Here is an 18,772-nt window from a genome sequence, read left to right as displayed (position 1 = left end):
ACAATGCTACAATTTCCAGCTGGCGAACAGCTGTGATATTTGCCTTCTATTTTTTTCTCTCTAAATCATTTAAATCTGATTGGGGACACCTAATCTTTTTCCATCGCTGCACATTGTATGCTTATTCATAAGACGACAACAGATTCACATTATGTTGTTGAGCATTCTGGTGGTGTGTACAGTCATCTCAATGTCACGATTCTCATTTTCATTACCCTCAAAACTAGACTGGCTAGTTCTGGCAATGAAAATCACTGTCATTGAGATAATAATTCATGTTAAAATGGTCTTTTCTTTCTTGGCTGGTGGGTAAAAAAGGCAATTTCACACAGCCATGAGACAAAGCAGCAACAGTTCATATAGCTGTAATGTTATCAAGTTCAAATGAAACACAGACAGTCAGGATTTAAACTCCTCAGACATGCTTGTAAAAATACTGGAAGATTTGTAACGTATAGACGGCTACAGTAAAAACCATTGGGATATCCATACCTCACCCTCTTGGCAGTGACAGTTTCCCAGAAAAAAAGTTTCTAAAGTGTATGAATACATCCTTTCAATGTACTGAAGAATAAGCTAACTGACACAGTGACTGATAAAAAGGTCATCTTGTATTATTCCAAAACAAAAATAGCACACAGTGTTCTCCAAAAAATGTATGAGCTAGAAACGTTCATTCATCTCCCGGAGTGTGTTCATTGGTCTGTCTGAGAAACACTTTGAATGATAGAACATGACAGCTCATACCCGGTTGTTTCTGAATGTGGTGTTAGGATACATATTTCAAACCAACTTTCACAGACCCTCAACTGCTCTTTAAACTGAGTGCTCGGGAAACTCAATACAGGGATTAAGTAAAGTTTAGAACTGATAGGAAGACAAGGGAGGGGAGGAGAAATATGCTGACAGGATATAAAGTGAGAGAAACAATTGTAGTGGAAATCTGTCTTTGAAAAACTGAGAGTACCCTTAAAGTGTCTGAAAGCAACTTAGAGTTTTTTTTATTTTTTATAGAGCAAACAAATACAATAGAAGCTTTCAGTCATGCTTTAAACCTTCTTGACAAGGTGTTGTGACTTTCAAGGTGGAAATGATGACTTAAGATAAATTTTCTGTGCCTATCTTTATAATGATTGTTTTGCAAGCGACAGAAAATTTTAAACAGTCTCTGAAAGTATCCACCGATGGAAACAACCAACAGCTACTGGAATTACACACAGAACTACACAAAAATTAAGATAACTGAGGCTGAGACTTCCTTGCGTCTGCAGATCTCAGGAAATGACATGTTGTAGAGCATTTTACAATTAGCAAGTACCCTAGTGTCTAACCACATTAACAACTAATAAATCATAAGCAGCTGAATTAAGCACTCTTGCATAAAATCAATTCTTAAGGGGGTGGATACAAAACGTCTTTATCAGAGTATTGATTTTCTCACATAATTGACTATTCCCTGAGGACACTGTGATGCTGGAACACACAAAGCAATATGGAGTGTGAAACAAAAACCCTCCTAACTATATTTATCTTAATTAGTAACTCAAACATGAATACTTCCCTATGTACTCACACAGAAATCTTTCAATTATAAAATATATCTAGGGGGCATACAAGGAGGTGAAAAAAGCCTCACAAATAAGCACTTTTTAACATTGGTTTTGAGAAGTGATATACAAATAAACCTACAAGACCAGCTTGTAAACTACCTTGTATCTACTGTAGCATAACCAACAAATAAACAGGTAAATTAAGAGCAGATTTGTGTTGTCAAAGACAACCTGGCATGCACCTACACTGGTTAAGGTCAAGCTGCTGCTGAAAGAATAAAAAGGAGGGGAAAAAAGAGAACTCAAAGCTCTCCTCAAAGGCTGTTTAAATAGCCAGTTAGATTAGGCCAGTGCAGCTTGCCCTGTCTGTAATGGAGTTTCTGCCCTGCCAGATGAAAGGGGTTAGGAGGAGCACATGGAGATCGGAAAGTGGCAAAAGACCCTGGTGAAATGGCTGTTATTCATAATAGAATGAAAAGGGTACGGTCAGGGGGATCGCTGGTCTTGAAACTGGACTTTCACATTATCTTATTCTTTGAGGACTTTTGGAGCCATCTGGAGTGTTGCTTGTGTGACCAAAAAAAAAATGGCTGGAATTCCTCTCAGAGAGGAAAGCAACACCTTCAGTAGCATGTGTGATAACAGCCTAAAAACAGCTGTAACAAGGAATATATTATAAGCAGGCAGCACTGCTCCCCCCCACTCATGACTAAGATGTGTAAAGAAGTTCTAATCTAATATTAAACTCACCGAGACAGCATCACAGAGAAATTACTGCATCAATTAAATTTCTTTTCAAATATAAACTGTGGGCGGAACCAGACACCCCTCACAGACAGAAAGCCAAAGAGGTCTGATATGCACACAATAGCACCTCATACATGGAATAAGGACGGTGAGAAGAAATCAAACGGCTGTTCAACACGTATTTAATTTGTGATAAGCTGTGATCAGATTGGCACAAGTCCAGACAGGACGTTCGGAGAGGAAATATAGATCACTTCAGTTTTAGCGGCCAAGTATTCTCGGTAGGGGGTATAATTACACTTGTGGTGATATTTCAGTTTAATCAAGTGTCTATTTTCATAATAATCAGTAGTCAACATGTGGTGGTTATTTTAGAAATCAATGTCTTTTGTGTTCAGTGCCACCATTAGCAAAAACATTTTAGAGTTAAGGTCCAACTACTGTATTTAAACACACATAGGACATTTTGGAATTATAACCCATGACTCAGCAGTCACCGAAAGCAATTGTGGCCATGGCCTTTCACTTTGTATTGGGTGCAGGATTTTGTTGTGCAGGCAGGCGGTGGTGGGACACCTTGTGATGCGGACCACGCTCACAGTGAGGAGAAAAGGGGTGTTCAGCTGAAGTTCAGGAAATGGAATTAAAAGCACCATTTGAAGCGTGATCAGACTAGACAAACAAGATTTGGTTGGTTCTTGTGGTCATTTGTCTCCATAGATTTAAAAAAACAGAAGACTAGGTCAAAATCTAGTATATGGCTGGACCGTGTATGGTCAATGTGCAAAACTGTGGCCAATTTGTTACAGGGATAGTCAGTGGTAGTGTCTATAAGGTGAATTCCTGGATGTTAAATGTTTATCTGCAATTTTCTGTAGTGGTGCCAGTAATATTTGTTGTTAAAGTGTACTGAAGTAGCATTTCACATGACATGGTTAAGCTACGTCTGAGTAAAAAAAAAAGGTTATAAATGCAGTTGCAAGAACAATACTTTCCACTCATATCCTGGGATGTTTGATTTGAAAGAGAACTTATTTTAATTCTAATTATAACTGTTTTAATTATCTGTTAAATCCCCTTGCTCTTTCATCTGTTTCTATCTGCGGATGTCTTGTTTTTTTTAAGACTCACTCTGTATTGAGTGTTTTGTCAGATTGAGTGTTTTTTTGGGGCGCTTTAAAAGGTAGAGTCAGCGATTCTGGAGAAAAATTGTTCAATACACTTTTTGTCAAATTCAGCAAAAGTCTCCTCACGGTCCACTAGCTGTCCGTCCTGTGTGTGCGCTGAAAAAAATCTGGTGTTCATACACAACCCCGGCTCTGTAAATGGGAAACAAAGTGGCTTGGACCGAGCCACACAACACTATTCCAGCCAATCAGCAACAGGGGGTGTTTGTGTTCGTGCTCGTGCACAGAACAAAGGGAAGTCATCAGAGCAGCTGTCCGTGTGAGGACATGACAAGTCTTCTGTCTCCAGTACCCGTTGGATTGTGGGAGAGAGAGGCCGTGACCAATTCACATAGAGAGTTTTTTTGTCATGGAACAGATGCTCTTCCATTTTATTAGAAGTATCAATCCACACTGAATCCAAGAATCCCAACGTTTTTTAACACTCAATCCATTTCTATCTCATTTATTGAAGCGTAATCTGAGCAGGCAGCTGTTTAAATCACATAAATAACCTGCTGTATATATGTTTTGAACTTATTAATTGTATCAATGAATCAATAAATACAAACACTGTCGAATTCTTTTCCGTGGAGCTGACGTGCAAACTATTTTAGTTGAGTAAATTTCTGCTGTCTGTCAGCCTGGTGAAGGCAGTTCAGGTCAGCCGCAACAACGCCTCCACACGCTCCTCCGACAGTCGTGCAATCATGTTGTGGGAGTCCAGGTGCAGACCAAGGTAGGGCATCTGCTGACACAGCTGCAGGGCGCTCTTAGCGTGCGATAAATTTGGAATGAGCTGCAGTCAGTGGAACCGTGTACACGCCCCCTGAAGACTTCCTAGAAACCTGTTTGCGCCAATTCATTTTGAAAGAGCAACAGCCAAAGGGGAAACTCCAAAACGTGGCCGGCTAACCAATGGTCTAACTTCATCACTCAGTCAGTCAATCAGTGACGGACAGACATTATTGTGTGCAGGGCTGGCTCCACTGTTGCAGTACAGCCAAAAATTGAGTCTGAGCAGCTGACCAGCACACAGAGTAATTTATACAGTAAATGCTTAAAACAGGCAAACCACAGATAAGAAGAAAAAAGGCTGAGGGGGCAGGAAGAGAGAGCTAGACAGTGAATGAGAGAGAAAAAGATTCACTGCATTCACATCTTTCACGGCTCTCTGCCTTTTTTCAGGAGACACATTCTACTTTTCCCACAATGAGGGACATCTGTCCAGCACGTTATTCTGCATTTATTCTACAGACCACACATGGAACAGCTGCTTAGGAGTCTGTTTTGGTGGGATGTTGAACAAGTGAGTCCCACCACAACATCCAAAACCCATGGGAGCAAGATGTATGAAAAAACAAAGGTATTGAGAACACACAGAGTTGCATGGCAGGGATGTACTCACACGTAGGAAGGAGGGGAACCCCATGCCGTAATAACCTACGGCAAAGTAGTCTGGTTTGGGCCGGATGACCTTCACTATGTTCTCATAGAACTGGGCTTGCTTCCGCTGTTGGGGGATAAAACGATAAGCTTCAGTGGCATAGAAAACATTTACACTTTTTCCTTTTACATGAGTATTATTGGCAATTTTATTTTTAATTTTAGAAATGTGACGGGTTCTGTGTTGTTGGTTTCATGCTATTGCAAAAAAAAAAAAAAAAAAGGGATTTAATCTCATTGAGACTTTTCCGGTTAAACAAACAAAAATAACCAACCGCGGTCTACTTTCTCACTCTTAAAAGTGCAGGTCACGTTCTCAATATTTATCATTTTAGAGAAGAAATCCTCCGTATACTGAAATGATTCAATTTATAACTTTAATGTGGTTCAACAAAAAAAACAATATTACTTACCAAGGATGCGCTAAGCTGTTCAAAGTCAAACATTTCATTCTCGTACTGTTCTGCCAGTTCCTTTCCCAAAATGATTGCCTCCTCCCACATCTATTGGGCACATAAACAGAGACAGTTAGCAAATGAATTAATAATCAAAATTCAAGCTGAGATAAAGCACTCCTTTTCAGTCATCTGAATAACACAAATTATCTCTACCAGGCAATGGTGTTCAATTTAAGCCTTTTTGCATATAAATAAAGGCAATTTCTTCTTATTTTGTCAATATTATTTGTTTTTTTTCTTTGATCTAAAACACTAAAACTCAAATGCCAACCCCTTGAGAGAAGCACATTTATTATAGTGATGCATTTCCCCTTGAGACTCATCCAGTGCAGTAGTGTCACAGATAGATGGGAGCCACTCAAACAAGTTGAAACACTTCTAAGTGACTTCTTGACAGACTAGATGGGACTGAACTGATCTGGGCCACACTGGAGGTGGACTGAGTCCAGACTGCTACTCAGATCAGCCTGCCATCAGTGAGAGTGGTGGTGGCAACACCATCTGGGACTGCTTTCTGGATGACTCTCTTCGCTACTCTGTCCTCACTTGATAGTATCCCCTTATCTGGAGTCTTAATGCATTCATACAGCCGCTGTAACACTTCTTGATCACTCCCGTTTGTGTGTGCATGTTAATCCAAGGCTCTCTCAATTTCTCCCTGGCCATATCCTGCTGAGTGACAGTTGGCTGGAGAACCAAGAGTGGCGGCTGCACCCCGGCACTGATGATACATGCAAAGCCTTGGGACATCATCTCTGAGAAGCTCTGGCTGCAGTCCTACAGACCGATTCCAGGCTTAGCTTACTGGCTGAAATGTCTTATCTGTGTAGAAGAATAGCAAAGCAACCTGATCCTACGCAACTAGAACATTTTCTTAATCTGAGCGCATATGAATGTGTCTGCTGATCACGTCACAATAGGCTGGCATCGTACAGAAATGGCGTTCAAATATATCACTGAAGTGGTATGAGAGGAAAAAGAGAAAGAGGGACAGCAGGAGGGAAGAGCAGGAGAAAAGGTTTTATGGAAGGTAGAGGACAACACAAAAAAACCACATTAATGTTTGTGTGGTCTGATATAAGAGCATCAGCAAAAAGAAAGGGATTATTTACAATCCCCGTTCTGTAAAAAAGGAACATAGAACTTCTGTTCAGCGGCTCTTCTTCGAAACCTGCCTCCTGATGCCAGAGGAGGTATTTAACAGAGATGACAACATCTAAAAATAGCATCCTCACAGTCCAGGATTTATCAAGATTAAGACCACTCTTCTGTGCGCGGCGGAACGTGTGTGTGTGTGTGTCTCTAACCTTGCCCTTGTCGAAGTAATTGATAATCTGCTGGTAGAGCTGGTCCTTAAGCTGCCCTTGAGTGGTGGCCTGGTAGCCGTCTCTCTGGGTCAGGTGGGCTGCACATTGCTCGTCTGACCACTGCGGAGAGAACAAGTAAGCATTGAGGTCAACACTGTGCGATACAGAACGGAGCAAAAGGGGAACAGGTGGCAAGAAATCAATCACTGAGTTATAGCCAATGCAAATGGGTAAGATTGATGTGTAATTCTATTTAAACCTGCCCTGCGCTCTGGCAGGGCGAGATGGAAACTTGAGACACGGGCAATGAAACAGGCATCGATACATATTGAATGGCTCAGAAAATGCATCAATGCAGTACACATAGCTTTCTGTGGCTAATATCTGCTTGTACAGCATTAAGCGCGAGAATCCCCACAACCCCAAAAAAGTGCTCTGGTAGGCTAGCCCACTGGAAGCCAACCCAGTGAAGTAAAGTGAAGTGAAGCTAGGGAAGCAGGGAGGGGCATCATTTATGTTTGTGTTAACAATAATCATCAGATACAGTTGAGTCATGCAGCAGCATAATCTTATTCATTTACAAATTTTGCTTGATTTTGTAAACCAGGACAGACGAGGAAAGATGATTAAAAAAAAAAGAAACAATAAGACTGCGGTGGTATCCTTTTGTGCTAACCTTGTACTCCATGATGCCTTTTCTTCACTCAGCATGGAGAATAATGAGGTTTCTGACAGGCTAGAGCAGCTTGTCTAATGGGGAGATGGACAATCTGATTGGCCTCTGTGTCGAGTATAATCCTGTACGGCCTGCCAGGACTGATTCATAACTAGCCGATTTTAATTGCCATTCTCTAGTGTTGTGAGTAACCTGAAGAGTTAAGATCTCTGAAAAAAATCTGACCAAGTATAGTGTGAGGGCCACATTTGAATAGCAAAGCCAAGAAATTTGCATACTCCGCACTGGAGATGGGTAAAAAAAGTAATTGCTCTGCACATTGTTGCGGTGGCATGAAGAGGGATGCTGGGAGGCTTTGGCACTGGTTATTGATTCCTTTACAGCTGGACTGCAGCATTTACATGGTAAAAAGGGTCTCTGTTTATTCATGGATGGCCAGTGACCCTGAATCGACAGAACTACATTGCTGATGCATATCTGACAGTAAACAAAGTGCTGTTAATTCATCAACCATTTTATACTGCTGCAGGTACTCTACTGGAGGACTAATTGTTATTACAGCAGCCACTTTTACTCTATCACTGCTGGCAGATGCAGAATTATATATCCATCACTCACCCCCAGGCTCTTTTACATGTGCCTGTGTGTGAATACAAAAGAACAGTGTCTTCAAAGATTACATTGGACAGCTTATTGGAGAAGAAAAGATTTATCCAGACTCTGGTGAAACAAAATTAACTAAATTTCACATTATAACACCGAATCCCTCTTTGAGAGCAGGCAATGATCAGGAATACCACAGCTGCTGGGAGATGAGCGGAATTAAAATAATAATAATCAAAACAACTCCTGCAAATGCTACTGTGGCTGCTCAGCGAGGAAAATTTGATTCAGTCACAGCCTGCTCTCCCCTGTCGGGACCTGTACAAAGGCTGAAGCAGCCAGCTATTTATGCAAATACAGATGAGTTGTTGGGTGTAACCATTTTGGATAAAAGGCAGAAAGGAACAACTCCAAATTCAGGGTATAGCAAACCCCAACTGGGAATAGACACTGCAGCGCTTTATGTGAGGAGTTCTATATGTGGATGTGGTATATTTTTGATAAAGACAGAAACTTTCCAGGCCTAGAGTAGGCATTTATTTAAAAAAAAGATGTAATCTAAAAAGAAATGCTTCATGATTGCTTATACATATTTATGTATCTAATTCAAGATATCATTGCGCTAAAAATGCAGTACAAACCTGCCCCTTTTTCACCTTAAATCAGAGGTGCCATTCACTGAACCATGTGATTTACAGAAGGGGATTCTTTCTTTTCCAGCTGACAAGGAGGACAGTAAAGGTATACCTTAATCTTGAAGCACCTCAGGTAGCTGCAAATGCTTTTTTTTACTCTGCTTTAAACTATGTCTTTGCAGGAAAGATCAGATACTGAGCATGATTTGCATTGGCTATGCAAGGTGAACTAGTTGCTGCTCAGCAAGACTGCCCTCTCAGCAGCCATCTCATGCCACAGTGGGAATACATAAACACAGACCTATCTCTCTAAGCCCTGTAAACATTCACATTCACAGATACACACTGTTTAATGTCTGAGGTTAGATGCCATCCCCATAGCTTAACAGTAGTTTTTTGTTTTTTCCATCTACAGTACAATACGGTGTTTGAAGAGGAATGTGTGTCATTTCAGAGACTGCATGAGTACCTTTTATTTGTTGTTTGTTTGTGTTCTCTTGTTTGTTGTGTCTGTGTACCTTGAGAAGTTTGGCGTGTAGCAGCAGAGTGTAGGCAGCCTCAGTATAGTTGTCGCACTCTTTGTGGAGGTCACACAGCTTGTACAGGTACCTGGAGGAAAATAGGAATGATTTATCTGGGTGGGTATTTGACACTTTAACAATAAACAAAGAGTTAACTTTGCTAGACTGATAGCCTTTTTTTAACCTCAAATGATGCTTGACAGACAGATGAAAAACTCTGATGAGATCCAACATATTTTAACAAAATGTAATATTTCATCATGGATCTCCAGGGACATACAGCTAGGAGGAAAGGACCCCAAATGTACAGCATTTAGTCTGTGGCAGGCAAATTTAGCTCATCTTAATGTCACAGCACCAAATCTCCATATGTACTCAATGTAATGTACCTTAGCAGTGTGAATAAATGCCTCGAGAGGACTGAATGTTCAGAAATATGAACATACTTGACAAGCACAAGGCTGGATATGAATGGGTCTTACCTGATGTACATCTCTTCTCTGTCTATCTCCTTGTAAAAGTTCTACAGAAAAAAAGAGACAGGCCATTAAAGTGGGTTTGAAAGGGTTCATAGATTTTCACTGACAACAATGCCATTACAGTATACTGCTTACAAAGCTTCAGTGTATGTTTACATTGCATAACCTTCAGAAGTAAATGGACTGTGGATTCTTTTTTTTTTAATATCTCTAAAAGAACAATATTTTGGCATCGTGACAAATTAATTTTCTAAAATCTGGATAAATGAAGTTCTGGCTTGCGGCATGCAAACATTAACTACGCAGCTACAAAAGACAAGTAAGTTGGCAGACATTTGAATCACAATGGCAGGTTGTGACACTGTTATCCCAGCTAAAACAGAAAACTTACACAACCTGGCACGGGGTGAGCATGACTCAGATAAATGCTGAATATAGGTCATATAGGTCGCTAATCTTTTCAATGGCGGTTAGTCATATGAGTCAAAATTGACATTTGGGTGCCCCCAGATGAAATGTCACTTCACAGAGAAGAGGTGTTTCAGGTGAGCTGCTCTGTGATAACATCTTAATCCATTGTGACATGTGAAGGTGACTGTTATTGTTTTATTGTCTATGGGTAGTCACGTGTCATTATTGTCACTTTAATGACAACCAATAAACAACGCCAGTGTTGATATTGTAGACATTGTTGAGAACTACTGTTAGGGCAGTTTTATACATTGTCATACAGTGGATATGTTCGTGTGTATTCAGGAACTCAGAAAAGAAGCCATCTTACGAGCACATTGACAGTGCAGCTCATGCGGTTCTCCTTGTTCTCGTCGTGCATGATGGTCCTGTAGTCCAGCAACCTCTCCAGCAGACGCACCACCAGGGTGACAAAGTTCTCGCCAGTTTTGGCCAAGTACTTGTGCTTCCTGCAGTGCTCCAGTAAACTGCGTGTTTTTTTTGTGTTTGTTTGAAGTGGTGGGGTGCGTTGATGGTTCGTGTGTGTGCACGTGTTTGTGGATGTGAAGCAGGGGGGGAAAAGAGAGGAAAACAAAACGTGAAGCATGTATAGAGAGGTTCATCAACAGTTTAAAATGTCAAACTTTTGCCACTTAGGATTTGAGAAACCATTTTTTTTTTTTTGCCCACTAAAGCAGGGTTAGCATCCAACTGTGCTGAAAGCAAATATCACAGTTGCAAGCTGTGATGAGAAGTCGTGTGATCATCAGAACACTGTGATTATTTTGAGGAGTGCTATGTTGCAATTAGCATTATCTAACTTGTGAGAGGCTCAGGCGTAATCCTGCCCATTAATCAGCACTTACATTTTCTGAAAGAGAACTTTGTACTGCTCGTCTCCGCGGCCCCCCTCCACCTCGTGATCCAGCTTGGTGATGATCTCGTTCTCAAACTGCAATTAGACAGAGCAGGCGTAAATAATCAGTGTAGCTAATTTTTCAATTCATTAACGCCATCTCCCTGTCTCACTCTCTGGGCATCAAGGCTTGGCTGAGGGGATCTGTGCTTTGACTTTAATCGTCTCTCTTCTGCAGCCCAGCTGGCTGTGAGCTGCTTTTTATTACTACTCGCTGTTGGTACAGCCTTTCTTTATGTGTACAAACTTGGTTAGAACACAGAAAAAGGCTGCATCATGAGACACATCCGCCTTACTTCTGCTCGCTTGTTGCTGTACCTTCTGACAGTGATGTATGGACCTCATATCTCTGATGTTTGTACTGGATGTAGCAGCTGTATTAAAAACAGTCTTTATTGTGCTGAAGGAAACCAATTTCCACCGACTTCTTGATGTGATCGTGTATTAGGCAAGCACGAATACTACTATGCTACTCTCTTGTTAAACAAAGAATTTACAACACGCACGTAACATTCCCACAAAAGGGAATATTACTGTCTTATAGTATAAAAAAGGGTCAGGCCAATGTGAGACTGATCACATTTAACTACAGAACTACAAAGGGGGTCATTCCCTCCAATGAGCCAGGTACTGAATGACACATTGATTTAATTAGCAGGGCTCCCTTCATTCCAACTCCAAACAGACTGCACTCTTTGCAGAGGTGAGCTACGAGAGGGATGTTGGTTAAACTGTCACTGTCTTCGCAAGACTGCAAGGACCAGTGGACGCATTTGGAAGCCACAGTGCTGCTTTAAAATAGTACGATAAGCATTGTGTACTTTGGGAGCCCGCATAAACATTGCAAAGTTAAAAACTCCCTGCGACATCTTATGGCAGAACAGCTGTAGCCAAATAGGTTTCCTCATGCAGAAAGGCTTCATTTTACATTGTAACGAGGCATAACATTAAGTTCCACTTACCGAGGCTGTTGATGATCGCAGCACAACAAAATGAGATTTGCTGAATTACAAGTAAGCTTGTGGCTGTAAAACTTTTTTTTCTCATATGGACTGTCCCTCAGCAACATTTACTCCTCCTCACATGCCCAGTTTACCACACCAGCACCCACCCACTGCTTTCCATATAGTCCTTTTGTTACCGCTCATCTGCTATTGTTCTATTTTCTGTATGTATTGTTCTGTTACTATTATTTCATGTTTCAGAGGACGCACCCGCTGGAAACTGCACGTGAAGTGGAACTCGCACTGCATCATGTCGAAGAAGATGGGGATGGTGGCCTTTCGCAGCTCAATCTCAGGAACTAGTGTCATCTCCAGGATAGGACCCACCATCTCGGGAATGAATTTTATCTTGTGGGGCCCTTGTGAAGAAAAAAAAAAATCAAAACGTACACATAAATGCACAGTATGCTATGCTAATTTGTAGACTTTTATTTAGACAAACATACAAAATGTTGATGCTAACGGGGCATAAATCCTTACTGTGCTGCAGACATAAAAGTAGCTGTTGCAAACAAAGTAGAAAAATATAAAGAAAGTCTGGCTCTCCATGTTTAGCAAGTCTCTTCTGATCAGAATTACCCATGACAATCATGCAGTAAATAACTTCATACCAAACACCTTAAGTCAAAAAATAATAAGTCACTCATTAAAAACCCTGTAAATTAATCGATCTAATCTGGTGGAAAAGTCCAATTAAAGGATCAGATGGTGTAGATTACAATGAGTGGACTTAAAGGGAAGCACAGGTGGCCAAATCTAACACCCCGATCCCTGTGCTACAGTCATATTCCATTGAGACTTGACTGTTGATTCTCTCATCACAGATCATAAAGCCAATTAACATTTTCTATATTTAGCTGCTGTTCATGGTTGGGTTGACTTGTGATAACTGTGAGAGCACTTAGTTGGCAGATAATCATAAACACACTTTACTCAATAACACTTTAAACATGTGCCAGTTGCTGTTATTATAATGTATATTGTTTGTTTGGTATGACTGATCCTTGACATTGACAAAATGAGTTGGTAAAATTACCTAGATTGTACCACATATCCCTGATTTCAAAGCCAATTTGCCTTCTCATGTCCTGGTACCTGAAACATAAACAGGATAAAAATGTTACAGAAGCTTAAGTCAAATCATGGCATCGAAGATTAACATGACTTGGGGCTCAGTGGATTTAAAGAAGGGCTGATGGGTGAACTCAGTGAATACCATGAAAACACAAACAGGTGTATTTCAGTTCCCTAATGCAATATAACATCCACGAAGACCGGGACCCCTAATGTTGACCGGACAAGGTTGTTATTATGATATGATCGTGCCGTGGCTGCCGGTGTCAGTATTAGCCCTGTTGCTTGTAATATGAAGATTCCAGTTGTAGGGAAAGAGAGAAAACAGTGGATGCAGCTTAAAGAAATGGGATGCAACAGGATGCACCAGCATACATTTGATGGGGTTCAGGTGCTTCTTCATTTGATGCAATCCAAAACAACAGTTGCTACTTTTTTATCAGACATATTTTCAATAACTATTCCAGGTGTCGGAGTTACAAATGTATTTTATAACCCTTGACTTTTGCTTTAATGGAGGCCCGTATGTGCTCTGACCACCCTTAACACAATATATAATCTGTGTGCTTCCTGTTGTCTTCCTGTAAAAAGCTAAATAAATGATGGAAAGTAGTTCCTTGAGTCTTTCTCATTTTTGCCTGATTGACACCCATTACACAAGCATATAATGAGACAGATTCACGATGCCCTGACCATAGTGAGTTAGTTTATTTTGTCTTTCCATGATGTTCTTTGGAATACAAACACACACTTATGATACACACTGTGAAGAGCATATGTGAATGCTGGCAGTCAGCTGGCCGTCAGCTACGGTCTGTGTTCTGAACGCACAGAAGACAGAAGACATGAGACAAAGCGTTTGATCACATAGTCTTTGTTGGTACTAGACCTTTGAGGTCGACTTGGTGTGTCAAGAGCCCTTATACAAAACAAAGAAAACCTGAAAGGACTGCTCCCTTCCCAACTCGTTGTCTAGCTTTTTATGAATGAGGGCTTATAAACTGATCAGCTATGCCATGTCTAGGTCATGAACCAATCTCCACAGCAGCTCGGAGCCGGTCTTCCTGCCCGGCACACATACCCACGTCAAAGACAGGACAAAGGACAGAGAGGGAAAGTGAAGACAGTGAATGATGGAGAGACTAACAGGCGAGGACATGGTGAGCAGAGGGGCAGAAAGTGAGGCCAGCTCTGTGAAACCGATCAAATGAAACAAAAATAATGGCTTTAGTTCTTTCAAAACAGATTGAACATTTGGTGAGAGAAGAGAGTAAGTTCAAGCCTGAAATTGTTTTAAGATGAAGAATATAGAAGGCACAATGAAGATAACAGCCCTGAGAGAGTCATTTCTGACTGTTTTTACCCTATTTCCACCGGCCTGGTATAGCATAATTTAAGCTGCACCATTGTGCTGGTTGAAACTACCTTGCAAACTTTGAATGAATTAAAATTATGTCATATGCAAAACTATGTCTGTTTTTCAGGGGAACTCCATTGATTGTACACAACAAAGTCTGTTTATAGGTAATGAGCAGTAGCCTACAACTCCATATGTCAAAAAACTTGCATATACAGTAGATTTTTGTGGCTCCAAATAGAACTGCATAAAATCTGATAAATTTCTCAAGTGATGTCATAAACCAAAGTGTTGGACAATTTGAAATTTTGACCTGATAATGTCACTGGAGGAACAGTCAGGGGATCACCAAAAATGATTAAAATGTATTCTGAGGGGGGGAATGAATGTGTGTACCAAATTTCATGGCAATCCATCAAACAGTTGTTGAGAAATTTAACTTAAAACAACATGCTAACCTCATGGTGGCCCTAGAGGAAAAAGCCAGGTGATAACCAAAGTCTTGAGGATTCATTGTCTTGGAACCACGAATGTCAGTAAAAATTTGTTGGCAATCCATCGAGGTGTTGAGATATTTCAGTCAGGACTGAACGACCATCGACACTTCCATCCCTGGAGCAATGCTGCTAGCCTGACTATAAATCAAATATCACTTTGAGGGGCATCTAAAATCAGATGTGGTGTCAGAGTCATCAATTACTTTTACCTCCCTCCAGTCTCATGCCCTCTATAGCTGGTGGCACCGCAGGCAACTGCAAGTATTCACAAACGCCTAATCAGACCAGACTATCAAACTGAGTGACTGATGGAGGCACAGTGACACCTCTGTCTCTTCTTCCTAGCACACTGACGCCATGACACCTTGGCATTGCATTGTAGAGATGAAAAAAAAGATGCACCGTGTGAGGTGCAAGCATGACACCTCTCCTGACCTCTAATTAATATCCGTTCTTTCACACGGTGACATTTCAGTGCACCCTGTAGCTCTGATGGAATTCTAAAACCCAATTGATTGTTTTGCCAATATTTTACAAAGACATGCTAATGTATTTTGACAGAGGAGAAGAGCATTTCAAGAATCCTTAATGAAGAGGCTGCATCACCACTTTACAGCCTGGCCAGGTCAAAACACTTTACCATATTTAACTGTCAAAAGGAAGGAGGGATGCAGAGCCCAAGGATTGATCTTAAGGCAGATTATTGACAACATGATAAAATATAAATAGATGCCAGCCTCTACAAATTACTGTAAAGCTGTAAAAACGGTAATGCATTATGTATTACATCTTCTCTTTTCGCCTCTCATCCACACTTTATTGTGCAACCTTTGTGTTTGTCTAGTAATTTATTCTATACATATGTGCATGTGTGCCTTTGGAAGCATGTGGCTGTGTGTCTCCAGATGACTACTCTAGAGGCGTCATGTCCTCATCTGAGCCAAGACAGATACAGGGTGCTGTTCTGTCACACTCCTGTAGGCAGCGAGACAGGCAGCTATGACTGTCGGCTGTCAGGGCCTACAACATATACCTGTCAACTACAGGGCAAAAAAGCTCTTGGAGAGGTTAACTAAGAATAATATGTCTACAGAGGGACAGCGGTGAGCAGTGAGTGGATCTGGGGCTCTTGGCAGCTTGTGCTGTGTATTGCAACTGGGTCAGGGGGTAAAGGGCGAGACTGAGAGGAGGACGGAGGAAATGGATGTGGAGGCATGGAGTGATGGAAACAGAGGAGATGGAGAGAAAAAAAATAGAGAGAGGAGGATACAGCAAAGAGAGAAAAATACAAGTGATTGACAAAAAGAAGCCTGTAAGAACAGATGAGATGATCAAAGCCTGAAGCCAAGGGAGTGTGAGATATTCACAAAACCTGACAATATGACACTCCCTCTCCTCATCACTCATATGCACATATCATAACAATGAGATTGCTGCATGCTCATTTATCCAGCTCTGTAATGTGTAGCTGCGTTTGCACGGTCTCTGGCCAGACTCCTATTCATCACGACTCTGATGTTATTTTTGTAATTGTTATCATTTCTATTGGTTATGATTTCATTGCACTCATCAAACTAATTGCTGAAAACGGGGGAAACGTGGTGACACGATGAAGTATGATAGGAGAAAGAAAGAAAGCGTTCAGACCGGTTGTAAATAAGCGAAGAGTTCAGCCAAATTATGTAACGACTTTATGTGGAAGTAAAACCAAAGTAAGCACAAAACATGTCAGAAATAATCCCATATTGCACGGGAGAGTCGAACCAAGAAATCCGTAAACTGCAATGGATGTTGACAGCAGACAGCTTGGGTAACAATTTTACTGTTCACTTTCCAAATAAATTAGGCTAACCTGAGTGTTTGTATAAAACTTGTATGATCGCCTGACTGCTTGTGTTACTTGATTTCTTTCAAGTTTGTTCCCGGATAAAGGGAATTAATTGGGAAGTAAAATGTTTTTATCACTAAGGGAATGAAGGCCCAAATTACAAAAATAAAAACAACAACAAAAGGGACACACAAAGATGTACTAATTCTCCTATTCAGGCCTTTATCACTCTGTCCTGGTGGTCTAAATGTGAGAAGGAAATTAGCATCGCAAAGACACGAGTAATGGACCAGAACTTCACGCGCAGCACTGGGAGATGTGTGACGCAAGAGAAAAGCCGACACAGAGAGCTAAATGTCTGTTCTCTGCTTGCGAGCAAGGCGCAATAATTGGTATTGCAGGCAGGACTGAGAGTTCATGCGCCAGCACACACACACACACACACAGACACAGGATACAGAGAGGGAGAGGTAAAAGAGAGAAGGTGAGTGGTAGGTGGAGGGAGACAGAGACAGACACACAGACAGAGAGGGAGAGTGGGCGGATAGAGGTAGGAAGAGTGGGTGAAAGAGAAATTGACAAACAGTGTATAATATCCCCTTTGCTTGCTCTGGAAGCCACCTGGTTGTGTTTGAATGACATATCTGGGAATGTCAAATAAGCAGCCTTGAAATAGCGAGGCAGAGATCAGCCCCTTTTTCCGTGCTTACGCCAGGAATGGCAGTTCTCGTGTATGTGAATCAAATAGCTCTTTCTTTTTGGGGAGGGCTGACAAGTCTTGAAAGGCAGGGTGAGGGTGGCTCGGAACATCTTGTTTACTGTGTTCGGCTGTGTGTGTGTGTGTGTGTGTGTGTGTGTGAGTGTATCACGGCCGATAATAAAGCACTGACCAATGAAGAGTCTCGCCGTCAAGTATGGGCCAGTGTGATATATGCTCCAGTGACAAAAGCTCCTCCAATATGCACCACTTCTGCCCAGAAAGCATTTACACGTTTGGCTGCATTACCAGACTCCATAAGAAATACTAATGTAGATGAATGGCCTTTTATAGATACAGGCAGAGGATGAACGGGAAATGAAACCACTCTCTGAACTTATAGCTGAAAGGTGGGGGTTTCAGAAGCAGTAAATGTCTAAACTTTGTGCAAGGTGATATCAAAATTTCTCCCCTGTATCTGTTGAGGGAATACGAAGGAGAAAAAAAGGGATGCTTTGAGGAGAAACCAAAGACCAGGTCTTATATCCAGAAGAGGATTCCTAGCTTCGCCTGATACCTGGGATATGAGTATGAGATGTGCTGTCCACCAGCCCTTAGTTACTGTGAGACTGCTCTGCTTTGTTCAAAAAGGCGAACAACTAGTGCAGATTCTACTGGAACCACAGGGTGTTGGGTATCCCTGTGATGAATTATATAAAGCCTAAAGCCTGCTCAAGCTGGGGAAGGAGCCTCGTACTCACCTCTGGAAGATCTTGGCTCTTTTGTCGCTTGAGAAGTTCTCCAGCTGCAATGACTCCTGGGTAAGGAAGGCTACAGCCAGGTGAAAGTAGTTGTTCCACAGCTATTCCCGATAAAGACAGAGAGATTGACAGAGAGTGTGGTGGGGAAAAGAATAAAAGAGTATTTAGCTCACCATCCAAACTCAGCTATACAATATAATTCAGTACCACCATCGCATGACTTGGGCTGGAATGCTTTATAGTTTCATTATATCAAAAGGTTTAGATGAGATGGGTATACTTGTGTGTCTGGAAGCCCTCCCAGTGAAGGGAGAGGTTGGTGATTTAGGCCACTGGCCTCCAGAGCACACTCTCAATCAGACAATGACAGCAACTAAAAGGAGTGCTACTGTAGCCACCGTTTTTCATAGCTGAGTCCGTGCAAGTCTATTTATGATGAGTTTTCAAAGCATATAGAGTACACACCTTCCTATGAGAATACCAATAAGACAAAATACATGGTTGTTTAAGCTAAAATGATACAAATGGCTATGAAAGACAGTGTGATTCCATCCAGATAAATAATCTCTACACTGTTGAGCTATGGCTTAAAATAAAGGA

At 41.3% G+C, this 18,772-nt stretch overlaps 1 protein-coding gene across 4 annotated transcripts in view; it reads right to left on the bottom strand.

Annotated features, from left to right (window-relative positions):
- Nucleotides 1-18,772, bottom strand: part of dock1 (dedicator of cytokinesis 1) — a 184,852-nt gene that overhangs the window by 27,488 nt on the left and 138,592 nt on the right. For all 4 annotated transcript variants that reach the window (XM_044337095.1, XM_044337096.1, XM_044337097.1 and 1 more), the window contains 10 exons: nucleotides 18,173-18,273; nucleotides 12,995-13,053; nucleotides 12,169-12,317; nucleotides 10,905-10,990; nucleotides 10,370-10,526; nucleotides 9,592-9,632; nucleotides 9,107-9,197; nucleotides 6,675-6,794; nucleotides 5,323-5,412; nucleotides 4,872-4,976 (listed from right to left, as the gene is read on the bottom strand). In XM_044337095.1, the coding sequence (XP_044193030.1) occupies nucleotides 4,872-4,976; nucleotides 5,323-5,412; nucleotides 6,675-6,794; nucleotides 9,107-9,197; nucleotides 9,592-9,632; nucleotides 10,370-10,526; nucleotides 10,905-10,990; nucleotides 12,169-12,317; nucleotides 12,995-13,053; nucleotides 18,173-18,273 (999 nt within the window). The remainder of the gene's footprint in view (nucleotides 1-4,871; nucleotides 4,977-5,322; nucleotides 5,413-6,674; nucleotides 6,795-9,106; nucleotides 9,198-9,591; nucleotides 9,633-10,369; nucleotides 10,527-10,904; nucleotides 10,991-12,168; nucleotides 12,318-12,994; nucleotides 13,054-18,172; nucleotides 18,274-18,772) is intronic.

The sequence above is a fragment of the Thunnus albacares genome, chromosome 20 (genome assembly GCF_914725855.1).
Source record: "Thunnus albacares chromosome 20, fThuAlb1.1, whole genome shotgun sequence".
In the NCBI taxonomy this organism is placed as follows: Eukaryota; Metazoa; Chordata; class Actinopteri; order Scombriformes; family Scombridae; genus Thunnus; species Thunnus albacares.
The sequence above is the reverse complement of the archived record's forward strand: the minus strand, read 5'-3'. Positions and strand labels throughout refer to the sequence as shown.